The sequence below is a fragment of the Pelodiscus sinensis genome, chromosome 2 (genome assembly GCF_052426305.1).
Source record: "Pelodiscus sinensis isolate ZL-2025 chromosome 2, ASM5242630v1, whole genome shotgun sequence".
In the NCBI taxonomy this organism is placed as follows: domain Eukaryota; kingdom Metazoa; phylum Chordata; order Testudines; family Trionychidae; genus Pelodiscus; species Pelodiscus sinensis.
The window spans coordinates 155001490-155016085 of NC_143053.1; the positions used below are offsets into that span (position 1 = coordinate 155001490).

The 14596-nt window shown below is 40.6% G+C and overlaps 1 protein-coding gene across 11 annotated transcripts in view; it reads right to left on the reverse strand.

The window, feature by feature from the left end:
* Positions 1–14596, reverse strand: part of FHOD3 (formin homology 2 domain containing 3) — a 592306-nt gene that overhangs the window by 63830 nt on the left and 513880 nt on the right. For all 11 annotated transcript variants that reach the window (XM_075921655.2, XM_075921653.2, XM_075921652.2 and 8 more), the window contains one exon: positions 1964–2146. In XM_075921655.2, the coding sequence (XP_075777770.2) occupies positions 1964–2146 (183 nt within the window). The remainder of the gene's footprint in view (positions 1–1963; positions 2147–14596) is intronic.

The following is a 14596-nucleotide window of genomic DNA, read 5'->3' on the forward strand; positions in this document are numbered from 1 at the left end:
GACAATGTAGCTATGCCAGAATAATCCCCCAAGTGAAGACAGCCATTTTCTGATGGAAGAGTTTTTTTCCCATTACTGTAGGAACACAACTTCCTCAAGCAGTAGTAGCTAGCTATGCAAGTGGAAGCATTTTTCTGTTGACTTGGCTGAACCTACGCTGAGGGTTTGGTTGGCTAACTATTGTGCTCAGTGTTGTGATCTTTTTTCACACCCCCAGCCAACATAATTATCTTGAACTAAGTGTAGACCAGCCCCCCCCCCCCAAAATTGATTTAGTTAAACTGGACAAACCTCTATGTGGACACTGGTTTAAACTGGTTCAATCTTATATTGAGTTAGCTTTATTTGGCAAATAATGGAAATAAGCTAAACCAATACAGTGCATTTTTAAACTCAGGGACGTTCACAGGTTTAACTAACTTGTTTTAAAAACTGATGTAAGTTCAGCATGTATGTGTGTATAGATAAGTCTTAAAATGGAGTCACTTACTTAATACTGGGCTAGATAAAAAAAGGTAGTTCCTCACAAGATTGTGTTAGACAGAGAAAGTCTGCCTCAGTAAAATTAATGTACATTTTCATCCAGCCAAGTCACGTGTAAATTGTATCATTTTAGAATTCTTTATATACATCTGCTGATTATTCTTATTTATTATTATTTGCATATAGGTAGTGCCTATAGGCCAAGAAGAACAGGGCTCCTCTGTGCTAGGCACTGTACAAATAGTGTAATAGACGGTCTCTCCCATTAAGAATTTACTATGTAAATAGATGCACACAGATATCAAAAATAGCAGAATTACTGTGGCTCAAATGTGATAAAACTGGATAAAAAATCAGGAAGTAGAGAATATGATATAGAAACAGCCAAACTCTAATTTCTGATGAAATTTGGGTCTAGAAACTAAAGTGCTAAGTTCAGCAGAAGAGCATCTTTTAAAAATGCGTAAGGAGGAAAATCCTTAACGGGAGGAAATTTGCAAAATCCAAGGGCAAATCTGCATTCTAATACATTGTTTCTTGCATTTCTTTTCAGCATGGGAAATCATAAAGCTCAACAGGGAAATAGAGGTTTTGTATTGACTGAGCTACTACTGACTAGGCCTCAGATCAAGGATCAAGCTTATTCTAAGTATAATATCAATGAAAGTAAAGTACAGGTTGAACCTCTGTGATCCAAGACTCTCTGGTCAGCAACTCCCTGACAGGACCACAGATGTTGCTGGACCAGAGAGCCCCAGTCATAGGGGTTTCAAATATTACCAAAGCATCAAATAAAAAAACTTTTTGAAAGTTACCAATGTATAAAATCACCCAAACAATGTTGAGTCTTCCTCATCAATAATCTACCCTGCAGATTGCATCAGCTTGCAGAAACAATTCACAAAATATTTCTATGGCTTTTTGAATGAATAGTGCACATCCACAAGTGCAGCAATGTTGTGCCTATATCCAAGTAATTCTGTTAATGAGCAAAATTAGAAAAAATCTGAAAGACAATCATGGTTTTTTTTATGTTCAGTAATTTACAATAGCAATAACAATTTTGAAGGGTCCCAGGGATCTTATCCATTAACCAGTGAATAAATATAATGATTAATCCTCTTCACTGGTTAGAAGCAGTTAGATCCTGTTACACTAAGTCTTCACGTAGGCAAAACTTCCACTTGTTTTTTGCCCAATTAATATCTAGGTAAGAAGTGAGCAAAGACTGGGCCCTCACCTCCAGGAAATACATTGTTCTTAACTCATTATCACCTAATTAGAGGAAGGAAGACATAACTGGTAACTATTTGTGTAAAAAAGAGCTAAAATGTTTCCTCTGCATCCACCCCATCTTCAGTTGGCCACCAAAACAAAAGCTAAAAATAATTCATACACAATACCCAGTCACGTAATAATAAAGATCGAACAAGCTGAAATAAGGACTTGAAATTGCCTGTCCTCTGACTAGGAGGTTTACCTTTTCCACTACTTCATAATCCATTTTGAAGGCCCAGAGCTGGAGTCTAGCAGAGAGCTCACTGATGGAGGAGAGAGTGAGAAGAAACTGCTCTGCACTACCCAGGGGGATGTCAGGGTTTGCCATCTGGGCCTCCTGGATCTTCTGTTTCTCTTCTTCTGTGGGAATCATAGTTAAAATTTTCTAGAAAGAAATACAAAAGACGTTATTTTTAATAAGATGTAGAAGAGTAATGATTTCAAGCCTCTTTTTCATGGAGGAAAGGAAAAGGCAGAATGGTAAATTTATACAGCATATATTTGGATACCCTCTTTTTCCCCCCCAGGCAAGTTACAAGTACTACTAAGTATCATACTGAAGGCTCGACACAGGATTTACTTAGTGTTGATGGGATTTCTGACTTAAATAGCTGTGAGAGCAGAATTGTGCTCTGATTATAAGCAGCACAAAACCTGCACAGGAAACCTAAACCATTACAAGACAATTTTGAGCAGATGTAATAGGTCTAAAATTGTAATCAAAATTCCTTATTATTTCTTTTATTTTTATGGAATGGGAGTGATTATCCATTGGAACAAAGTAAAAGGACACATTGTAGATTGTCCATCTCCTGGGATTTTCAGATCAAGTCTTGATGCCTTTCTGGAAGATATGCTTTAGTAAAATGGAAATTATTGGGCTCAGTTCAGGGGCAACTGGGTGAAATTCTTCGGCTTATTTATACATGATGTCAGATGAGATGATCTAATAGTCAATTTAGAACACAAAATAATTCAGATACTAAGTATAAGTGAAGATATATTTTTTTGAGCAATGTACCATGAAAATCCTTTTTAAATGGAAACATTTTGCATGTCTATAGATAGGAATGAAAGTGCCCAGATGCCAAACCATTTCTGGATGACAGTGAGATGGGTAGCTCAACTGCATAAAATGCATGATATTGAAAGGACAATTATCCCTCCCTACTCCTATCCTATATGTTTATTGCCATGTAATGTGTCAACACTATTTCAGCATATGTAGTTCAGTCCTAGAAATATCACCTGTATTTAAGACAATTACTCAATAAGGAGAGGTTGTTAAAATTTTAATTAAAGGTATTCACTGCATAACATGGGGCCCACTATTATGTTTATCTGACAGGTTTATAGTGCTGATGAAAGAGGATTTCAATATGCTCATTTGCTGCTGTCAGTATTTGTTCAGAAACATGCGTTTTCCTTTTAAACCATGGATTTTATGTGCTTGTTTGCATGTGGGAACTTCCCATCTGCTTGCTCTCCAGGGTCGCAGTTGGAAATAAGATTTTGCTTCATAACGAATTTTTAAATAACTAAATGCATTTTTAAAATGAAAAAAACCCCTCAGAACATAAAAACATCAAATAAGTCAGGACCTGTGACCTGTTGAACGTTGCCTCATTGAAAGTGGCATGGTAAGTTTTCAACGAGCTATGTTCACTCATTGGAAATAACACTAGGCTTTTCCTATAGTCCTTTCCAATGTCTGAATCAATTCTGGAGTGGTGAAAAAGTAAAAGAAACACAGGATCTGCCATACCAGATTACACCACTGATTCATTAAATTCTAGTATCTTGGTCCAGCAGTGGCCAGTGTCTGAGGTTCAAAGGCTACCTGCTCCCTCCCCTACTGTTGCATCCGAGTATACTCCACCAGGTAAAGAATGACCTTTGATCCATCAAAATATTTAATCAATTCAAATTCAGCCCACAGTATTTGTCCACATGACCATCTTCCCACATCAGTGAATTCTACATAAAGAAGCATTTTCAACCTTTTAGCTTTGAACATATCATGTTACCTTTCCATTTAACTCAGTGTTTCTGTTATACTATACAAATAACAAAAACAGTCTGGTTTTCACCTGTGATATGCAGATGGGAAGCATAAAGTCTGTACTCATTTCAGTCAGGAACTGGAATCATTTAGTCTATTTTCATTCATTGGAACAGAGGAGGGATAATCTAGAATTCAATTTCTGTGCTTCTTTTTCCCCCGGTCATTATTACATCGTGTTTATATTGCACTACAGGTGGGGTTCCCTACACTAGAGATCTTACAATCTGGGGGTATGTCTACACTACTAGTTCGAACTAGCGGGGTAATGTATGCATACCGCACTTGCTAATGAAGCCCGGGATTTGAATTTCCCGGGCTTCATTAGCATAAGCGGGGAGCCGCCATTTTTAAATCCCCGCTGCTTCGAACCCCGTGTAGCGCGGCTACACGGGGCTCGAACTAGGTAGTTCGGACTAGGGTCCTATTCCGAACTACCGTTACTCCTCGTGAAACGAGGTGTACCGGTAGTTCGGAATAGGCACCCTAGTCCGAACTACCTAGTTCGAGCCCCGTGTAGCCGCGCTACACGGGGTTCGAAGCAGCGGGGATTTAAAAATGGCGGCTCCCCGCTTATGCTAATGAAGCCCGGGAAATTCAAATCCCGGGCTTCATTAGCAAGTGCGGTATGCATACATTACCCTCCTAGTTCGAACTAGGAGGGTAGTGTAGACATACCCTAAGAGAGAAAATAATCAGCCTTAGGAGATGGAGGAGATATGCTATCCAAAGAAAAATGATCCAGGTGATAATAAGGGTGTGCAATTTTTGTCCTGGAATGTATATGATCCCATTGTAAAATACAAATGAATCCATTGCCCCTCCTTTGAATTCTAAGACATATCTGTGTTTCCTGACACATATCCTGAAAATGGCTTGAAATTACTGTTGCATGCACTTACTGAAGACAGCCTTCTTTTACTGACATCAATATGATTTTTTTATTTGTTTTTATGGTCTATCTATAATCAGTTTTACAAGATCACATTGATTATCTGGACCAGAGCTGAGAACTGAATTGTTTCAGAGCACTTCTCAAAGTACCCATTGCAGAGGCTACTGCAATGGGTACTTTGTAAACACGCAAAGAGATCGGACAAAATGAGGGACTGATTAGAGAGATTAGTACAGACAGATGAGAGAAAAATCCTAAATGGTACATCAGGAGAACTCCTCAATAACTCCCCAGCACGTAGATTACAAATTTCAGTGGCTTTCTGAGGCTAAATGGAAGAGCCAGGATAGTTTGAAATTGGGATTATTTTAACATTCATATATGACCGATTTAGCAACATGATAGAGGTACACATGCTGCTGATACATTTTGGTCTCAGAAGGGAAGACACTTTGGTAGTTGCAATACCCTTAATTACCCCCTGCAAATAAACCAGGCTCCAGGATTTTGCCCAATACACAAGGATCCTCCGTCCTACTTCCTTATTCTTATAAAGCATTCTCAATGTATGGATTTTTCAGAAGCCTTAGGGTATTTTAGAGTATTGCATTGAAGCAGTAAGATGTATTTCCAAAGGGACTCGCCTGGTCCCTGAGCTTTGTGTAAATACAGCAGGCCAGACAGAGCTGACAGAGCATTCAGTCTATGCACTGCTACTCTGCTTTGCTGCTAGGCAAGTACATATGGTATGTGAAAAAGGAAAAGCAAATCCAAACACCTTATTAGTAGAGGAAGCTTCAAGGATCATCCCTTCCATTGAATTATTGCCCTGATAGTCAGCAGCAGCTCTGATTGTATCTCATGCTAGCTGAAAAAGGTTGAATCAAAGCCATAATAATAAGAGGCTTTTCACAATACTTTTAATCTATTCTAGCAGTCATTTTTACCCTGCTGATTATGACCTTCCTTGTGCCTTCCTGAAAAAGCAATAAAATGTTCTTATGTTTTGTTTTTCACTCTATGACTAATTTAAACCATCCGTTTAGTATTGAAGATTGATGAGTCTACCATCTGCCAGCTTATTATTATTTTTCTTACACATCATCGATAAAAACGGCATAAAAACACAGTGGGACAGCAGGTTATTGGCACATCTTAACAACTCACTACCTCTTTGTTTCCACCAGTAGATCCTAACCAGCTTTGAACTTAGTCATTATCTCATAATACCCAATAATGCCCTCTTTGGGTAGAGAGCAAGGAAAAGCTTACCAAAACTCATAGGCTCATATATTTACTGCTGGAGGGGGATATCCTGGTCTAGTATAAACTACAGATTCCATACCCACACATACCCCCGTAATCCTTTGGCCCACAGTGCATGACTTTGGAGAAAGATCTGTCCACTAAAGTAGCATTTTTATGGATACAAAAGATTATTTTTGGCCCTCTGGTTCATATGAGATCATGGTACTGATTAGTATTTGAGCTTAAAATAACCCCAATAGGTCCTTTTCTTTGGACACTGTCAATTGCTGGAACTCTGTGGGTAGGGGAAATGGGGGAAAGATATATTACAAAACCATTACTCTTCTAGGTTGAGTCATTCCAAAGTTTCTGATGAGAATGCTTCATAAAGTTCTTAGTCTCTTCTTGCATCTAGGAATTTCCTAGCCAAATATATATTTTCTGACATTTTACCCATTATTTCACAGGCTCTTTTGCCTTTCCAATAGCCATTAACCAACCAGATCAACAACTTACATAATTTAGGGGGGTAAGTCCAGAAATCTACCTATAATGACTACGACCGTCTGAATTTATTTTATTTGATTTAGATTCTCAAAACCATATTCAATTTCAAAGAAAAGGAACTGTATCCAAAATACTTCATAATGCTAGTGATATTTAGAAATCATCTGTTTCATTCATGTGTTTCACTCAAATTGGTTTGTTTCTTCAACTATTTATTGAATTTAAATTTAAAGTTACATTCCTATGTACCCTAATCATTTTTTAAGACACGATTTATTTGAGTTTGAAAATGGGACATAGGCACTTTTGAATGTTTTGCCCCCATCTTTAATTTCAAGTAATTTTAACCCGATAAAGTCTAAAACTACCAATATACAACTGATATAACATCATACATTATTTCCTAGAATCTTAGATAAACACACATGCACACAGTGCTTCTATATTTCATAAAGGGCACAGTAGCTTATCTCAACCCCTTCCATCCACTTTCCACTCAGCTAAATTACTCATGCTTATATGCACAATGCAAGACTCTTGAAGTGCTCAATTTGGGCCTGATTCTGCTGTCCTTACTCATAACAAGTAGTACTTTACAAGCAGATTAACTGCCCTCATTGAGGATGACTAGCAATAAGTATTGTGGCTGACTTTCTTTTTTGATTTTTCCTTCAGATGAATCTGTTAAAATCCATACTAGGCACACATAGAAAATACCTTACACTGATTTTTTTGCTTATTTCATAAAGAGCGCAAGACTGCCACTCTCACTTACAATGAATAAGTAGTACTTGCTCTAAAAGTAGTTCAAACTTGATTGGCCATATTGGGTATGTCTACACAGCAGGGCTTAACTCAAAATAAGCTAGGCAAATTGAGCTAAATCAATTGCGTACCTTATTTCAAAATAGTGTATTTCGAGTTTTGGAGCTGTCTAAACAGCACTTATTTCGAAATAGAGCACTCTTCTTTCATGGGTACCAGCTGCAGTCCAATTGTCAGTGAACCTCACTATGGGTATGTTTAGACTACATGGCTCCAGCAACAGAGACATGTAGATAAGTTTACTAGACATAGCAAAATGAAGCGGCGATTTAAATAATCACTGCTTCATTTACATCAAAATGGTCACTGCGCTGTGCTGACAATCAGCTGATTGGCACAGCGGGGCAGTCTAGATGCGCCGCAGTCAAGAAGGGAAGCCTTTCTTGACCGCTCCGGTAAACCTTGTTTCATGTAAATGAAGTGGCGATTATTTAAATTGCCGCTTCATTTTGCTATGTCTAGTAAATTCATCTACGTGGCTCCATCAACGGAGCCATGTAGTCTAGATATACCCTATGTGTCCAGCCCCTCACATTTTACTATATTTGCTCTCAACACCAACCTCCTGCACTCTACTCTGTTATCGGATTACTTTACTAGGGACTCAGTCATGGATTGAAATTACCAGAATTTTTCTTTCCACTGCCCTCTTCATGACACACAGGCGCTGTTCTCTTTGTCTTTGTCTCTATCCATGCGTGGCTGCTATACTATATTGCTGACAGTGCTGTTGAGTTGAAGAGCCTGGTGGATTTTTTCCATGGAGGACATCCAGGATAGAACTAAATGAACACAAACCTGCTGTCTTTCTCTACAAGAGTTCACCTTCCTGATTTTGGCACATTTATTTCTCGGCCAAATAGGTGTATTGCTCAACTTCTTCTATTTGTTCTATCTTGATTGTTATTTGGATTTTAAACAAGTTGTTAGACCTTAAATGTAGGTTTGGAGTGGTTAATTTTCAGGCTGAGACTTGGCCACTTTTTGTGTTGAGTTCTCATAGCATTTTCTGTAGTTTGATTTTATTTTTAGCTATCAACACAATATCATCCATGAATCTAAGATGGTTTAATTCTTCATTGATGTTGATTCCACTCTTCCAATTCATCCATCTCATTACCATTTCGAGGCAGGCTGTGAAGAGTTTGATTAACCCAGTAGTCACCAACCAGTAGATCCGGATCTACTGGTAGATTCTGGAGCTTCAGACAGGTGATCCTACCCAGTTTGGTCAAGAAGTTGTCAAGTGAAGGCACTTCAGCTGCTCCTCCTCACACTGGTGCGCATTTCCGTCCCTTTGCCTTGAAACTGTTTCCTCAGAAGCTTCCTGCTTTCTGTTTAAGGAAGGGAGAAGAGGGACACTGATGTCAAGGTACCCCTTCTCCCACTCTGTACCCCTTCTCCCACTCTGTATCCTATCGGGGATACAATGGTGTCCTTGGCCTTTGTTTGTCAGAGGCTGGAGGGGGATGGCAGGAGACAAATCACTTGATCATTGTCTTCGGTCCACCCTCTCTGGGGCACCTGGTGCTGGCCACTGTTGGCAGACAGGATACTGGGCTAGATGGACCTTTGTTCTTTCAACATCAACGACGGCAATTCATAATGGGAATTTGGATTTCCCTGAGCATTTCAATAGCTAGTTCATAATGAAAACATGGTCCATTGTGCTGAAATTCCTTCAAACACCTGTCTGCTTTCTCTGCTGCTGCTCATCCAAACTTTGTTACCAAAGTTGTTAAATTATTATTTTGGTGAACAGCTCGTAGACATGTAAGATAAGGCATACTGGATGAAAGTTCTTCAGATCTTCATAACAACCATTCTTGTACAGCAGAATGATGTTGGACACCTTCCAGCTAGAAGTATCCTCTGCATTTCCAAGTAATGGCTAAATCTCTGAGCAAGGGTTTCCTAGAGGTCAAGGCCTCCAGCTCTTACTTTAACTATCACTCCATTTTTACCTGTGGCTTTTCCTTCCTTCATATAGGCTATGTCTACACAGCAGTGACTGTCATTATTCCAAAATAACAAAGATTGTGTCTATACTGCAAGCCATTATTTTGAAATAATGGCAAACTGAAGGACTTTTTACTTCGACTCCTGTAACCCACATTTTATGAGGAGTAAGGGAAGCCAAAGGAAGAGCGTTCTTCCTTCGATTTCCTGCTGTGTAGACAGCGCTGAAAGCTGAAGTAAGCTATTTTGACTTAAGCTACGCAATTGATGTAGCTGAAGTTACATATTTTAATTCAACTTTTGCTCTGCTGTGTTGACGTACCCTTAGTGAACTGCATATCAAACTTCACTGACAAGAACTGGAGGCATGTGCTCATTGGTTGGTTGAAGTGTTGGTCCTGGGATATCTATTTGAAACAGGAACAGTTTAGTGTAAAAATCTTTGCAGACTGCTTCCAACCTTGTTCTATCAATTACTGGTTTTCTATCGCTGTTCTTTGGCACCATTATTGCTGACCTGTCCAGTGTTAATTCCCTTTTGCATTTTTTGAGACTTCTGCAATCTTCAACTGTATTTAACAGCCTTTCACTTTGGTACTTCTCAAGTCCTCCTTTAGTCTTCTTCTTATCAATTTGCAGAGCAGGGAGTACTCAAGTTTATCATAATCATTTCACTTCCTATTCCTCAACTTCTTAAGAAAGTTCCGCATTTTCCCCAAGATACTTCCTTTTCCTGTCTTCAGTCTTTCTTTCTTATTTCACGCATTGCCTCTGCTTACCAGTGACATTTTTATGATCCTTATCACAGTTATTTGTTAGACTTCAGTCTTCCTTGGTTAGAAATATTCACTTTCAAGATTGCCTTGTTGAATATTTTTGGCTGCTGTCTCTGATTTGCTATCTGCAGTGCATTCTTCTCCACCTTTTTGTTAAAGTTGAGCTGTTCTCTGAGCAAGTGATGATCACTACCAGTGTTAAATGATGGTACTCTAAGATGCCTTGTACAATGCGCTGCTTATCAGAATATAGTAAATCTCATTCTTGTTCTTCACATTAAGCACAATCTATGTCCATCTTCTCTTGGCTCTTCTTCTTAAACCAGGATTTGCCAATGAACATTTCTTTCATCTCCACCAGAGTTGCTAGTTGCTCTCTCCATAGATTCTGTTCATTGATGCCATACCTTCCAATTAATTTTTCACGCTCTTCTATCTTTGGCACTGAAATCTCCCATTTTGATTGTATATGTGAATTTTTGATTGAGAGTTTCCTCTACCTCCTCATAGACTTCTTTCACATTGTCATTTTTGTTTGTGCTTCTGGGAGTACATATTTGTGCTGTTCTTATTCAGTCGGAGGTGTAACACTCTAATGCAGGATGAGTTGAACTTGCAGGACATGATTTTTGAGGATAATTCCTTGTTGATACTGAAGCTGTTTCCACCAATGATTCTCGCACCTTCTTCTTTTCCCACGATGGTGGTACTTTCATCTCTCCACTTCCCCTCCATCTCCTTTATTCATCATGTTTTGCAAAGACCAAGGATTTTGCAGATTGTCCTTGCCATCTTCTCCATTAGATGGTTGATTAAATCATCTCTCATTGCTACCCTGCAGTTGTAGGGACACACAGAGAGGCTGATCCTTTTTTCTGGCTCCTAAGGTTCTCTTCATACTAAATATATGTTTGCTTAAAACCAAGCAATGTTTCTTTGTCTCTCTCTTCTTTACATCTCAGTAACAAATTACTCCCATTTTATGGTCTTTAAAATACATGACATAGAGCCACTCTTATTTCTGCTTATGTCCATTTGAGTTAAAAAGTCAAAGGAATAGAAAGATTTGTCTATATTTGACAGTGTAAAGTTTAAAGACAAACATAATATTTGCCTTTTGATTTTGGTTCTGTCTGTTTACAATTCCAAAGGTTTTCCACGGTCATATTTGACATAAATCTGCCAACTTTTAAGATTTATATAATGCCACCCTCTGAGGGTTTTTTAATAGCTCCCATGTGTATCTGATTTCAGTTTGGAAAATATTAGTCCTGTGGGTTATCCCTACGTCCAGAACCTCAATGAAAGGCCCTTCTGATGCTAACATTATGGCTTCATTATGAGAGCCCAGGAGAACAAAGGAAATAGAAGAATAGAAGATTTTGCCAGGTTCTTATGCATGCTAATATTCAGCACTGTCAATATCATTTTTAAAGTATGATAGACCCACAGCTCCTGCCACAGCTTCTATTACAGAATAGGCAAAATGATTACTCCCAGTTGGCATATACTATGGCATTGAAGCCTTTAGCATCTGGGTACGTGCAGCTACATACCACAGTGTAAGGCAGGCTGGGTTCATACTGTGGAGTGTAGCTACATATGCAGCAGTAAAAGGCTCTGGAGAGAAGGAGGCAGTATGGAAAGTCTCTGGCAGCTGCCTGCTGAGGAAGCCTTTCCCTGTGTGTGTGGGGAAGATTTCAGCAGCAGGGAGGCAGAAAGACACTAGACTTTTAAAAACAGCTCTGGGACCCGCAGGCTCCAGCCAATCCTGACACTGCAATTCTACATGCAAGTCCCACAGGCTTCAGTCAGTGGACCCAGGCCATGTGTGGGTATCTGCACAGACATACCCAGAGTGGCCACACTGCAAGGCAATGCACACAGTGACTGGATTAGCAGCCCCAAGTGACTGAATCAGCATCTGATGAGCTGTACTAACTTTAGTTTGTTGCCTGTAACTATACCCCCTGCCTTAACCACCTCAAGCATCATCAGCACCTGAATCACTGAATTGGAGATTGGGTGGGGCAGAGCTAGTTTAGGGACAGCTCTCCAATTATACTTTGGGCAAACACAGCTGTGAAGATAAGCTCTTAGAAATGCAGCATAGGGGAAGGAGAGTAATCCAGGGCTGTGGGGGTTTCAGAGGACACTTGCAAAATTCACATGGCCTAAGTCACTGTTGCCTCCTTGGGGCTACTTTGCAGGATGCAGAACTGCTTAGAAGCTCTGCACTGCTGCATTATGCATCCATATCCCAACACAGACTGGCCCTAGCACAGCACCTCAGTCAGGTCTTGTGAGGAGTCCTAGTCTTACAGTAGTCTTATCATTTTCCCTGCTAGAGGAATTCTCAGGATACGGGGCTTTGGAGAGCCCCTTCTGTTACTCCAGTCTGATTACCAGGCATACAGACGTAGAGGGACTCACCATTCTTACCCCTTGATGTTTTGTGAAACTTTCCCACACTTTTTTGGCAGTCGCTTCTTTACATGAACTGTCTATAGGCAAATGGAGAAAGCTAAAATTCTTATGTGCAAAATGTACTCCTGGAGTCTTTGGCAGCTGCTTCATTTGCTACAACAGTAAGGGCTTATTTTTCCAAATTTTGCATGGCATGGGTATTCAGAAAACCAAAGAAATGATATAGCAGGCTCAAATCTGTCATGCAGAAATACAGAGAAAATTGACACACTGACAAGTGGTACAAATGATTATTTCTGCACTCCAAAGACAGTGAGAGAGAAGATGACAATCTGAGTAAGCTGCCTCCATTCAGTCTGGCAAATTAAAAGCAAAAGACAGTAACGTGTCTTATCAGATGCAGAGAATATTGTAAAGTCTGTAGTTCAGATTTTAAACTAATTTCATTTTCAAGGCTCATTTTCCACTGCTTATAACTTTTTCAAGCTTCAACTTTCTTTCAGAATGTGGCCAATATGTTTTCAATCTGGGAGCAAAAGAACAAGGATAGCGGGGGGAAATATATTTTATCTGTTAAAAAGTTCTGTTGGCAACTTTTTTTTTTTTTTATGAACAGCTCTAGCACAGCAGGGACAGATGGCAAACACTTGAAATCTGGCAGGGAGAGATTCCCTAAATTGCAAATGGACTTTTCAGAATGCCGGCAAAAGCTGACAATCATTTGTCAAAGTTATGCAATTTTAACAATCATATTTTGTGCATGACTGAAGTTTGCATTCTCTTAATGGCTAGACAGTATTCTATAGGGGCTTGAATGGGAACCTACTGATTGGGAAAATTTGTAGGCTGTGCAATGTTTTTATCTACAATTAATGAAGGTGAAAAGAGGAGACAGGATTCTTCTACATATGTGAATGTATATAATACAAAGGAAGTATGCAAAGGGTCCAAAGGAATCCTGTCTGGAAAGCTGTGCATGGAAGGAGGCCACATGGATTGCATGAATACCACAGTATAGAGTATTCTACAGCTATTTAAGTACAGTACAACTCCATTAGTCCGGCATCCAATGCTCCAGGACTCCTGATGGTCCGGCACCATCCGGAACCCGGAAGTGCTGGGGCAGCCGGACAGGCTTCCCCCATTCAGCTGCTGCTGAAACTGACCAGCAGCTGAATCGGGGAAGCCAGGAGCAGAGCAGCTGGGGTGCTGCAGGGTTGGTCTCGTAGCGCTGCCCCTCGGGACTGTGGGACCAACCCGGCAGCACCCCAGCTGCTCTTGGGGACGCCTGGGACAGAGCAGCTGGAGTGCTGCCAGGTTGGTCCCGCAGCGCCAAAGGACGGCGCTGCGGGACCAGCCCGGCAGGACCCCAGCTGCTCTGCCCCAGGGGTCCCCGATTCAGCCGCTGCTGAAACAGATCAGCAGCTGATTCCAGGAAGCCAGCGGCAGAGCTGCTCTGCCCCGGGCTTCCTGGAATCAGCCGCTGATCTGTTTCAGCAGCAGCTGACTTGGGGATGCCTGGGGCAGAGCAGCTGGGGTGCTGCCGCGTTGGTCCCGCAGCACCGAGGGGCAGCGCTACGGGACCAACCCGGCAGCACCCCAGCTGCTTTGCCCCAGGCGTTGGGATTCAGCCGCTGCTGAAACTGACCAGCAGCGGCTGAATCAAGGACGCCTGGGGCAGAACCGGACTATCATAAGGGGGGCTATGAGGGGTTTGGGGTGGCATCCCCTCCCACCCCACTCCAGACCCCTCATAGCCCCCCCTTCTGATAGTCCGGCATATCTGATAATCTGGCACCCCCTGGGTCCTAAAGGTGCCAGATTATCTGAAGTTTACTGTAGTTGAGCATGATGTCTATGTGTTCTTGTTTAAAAATGTAGGAAATTCCATTAAATATCATCAAACCTATGTCGCAAGAATGGTAAGATTACAAAGCAAAACACTCAGAACGCAGGAACTTATAAAGTGAAGGTAATTCGCACAAACTGACCTCTGTCCTAGTCTCAGTATCCATTACAATGTGATCTGTTTTTAAATGACCATAAACTATTTTTCTCCACAAGAGTCCGAGCCCATTCAAGCAAAAGGGGGAGAAGCAATTTGGTTGATTCACCGCAGCTAAGATATGCAGTGCT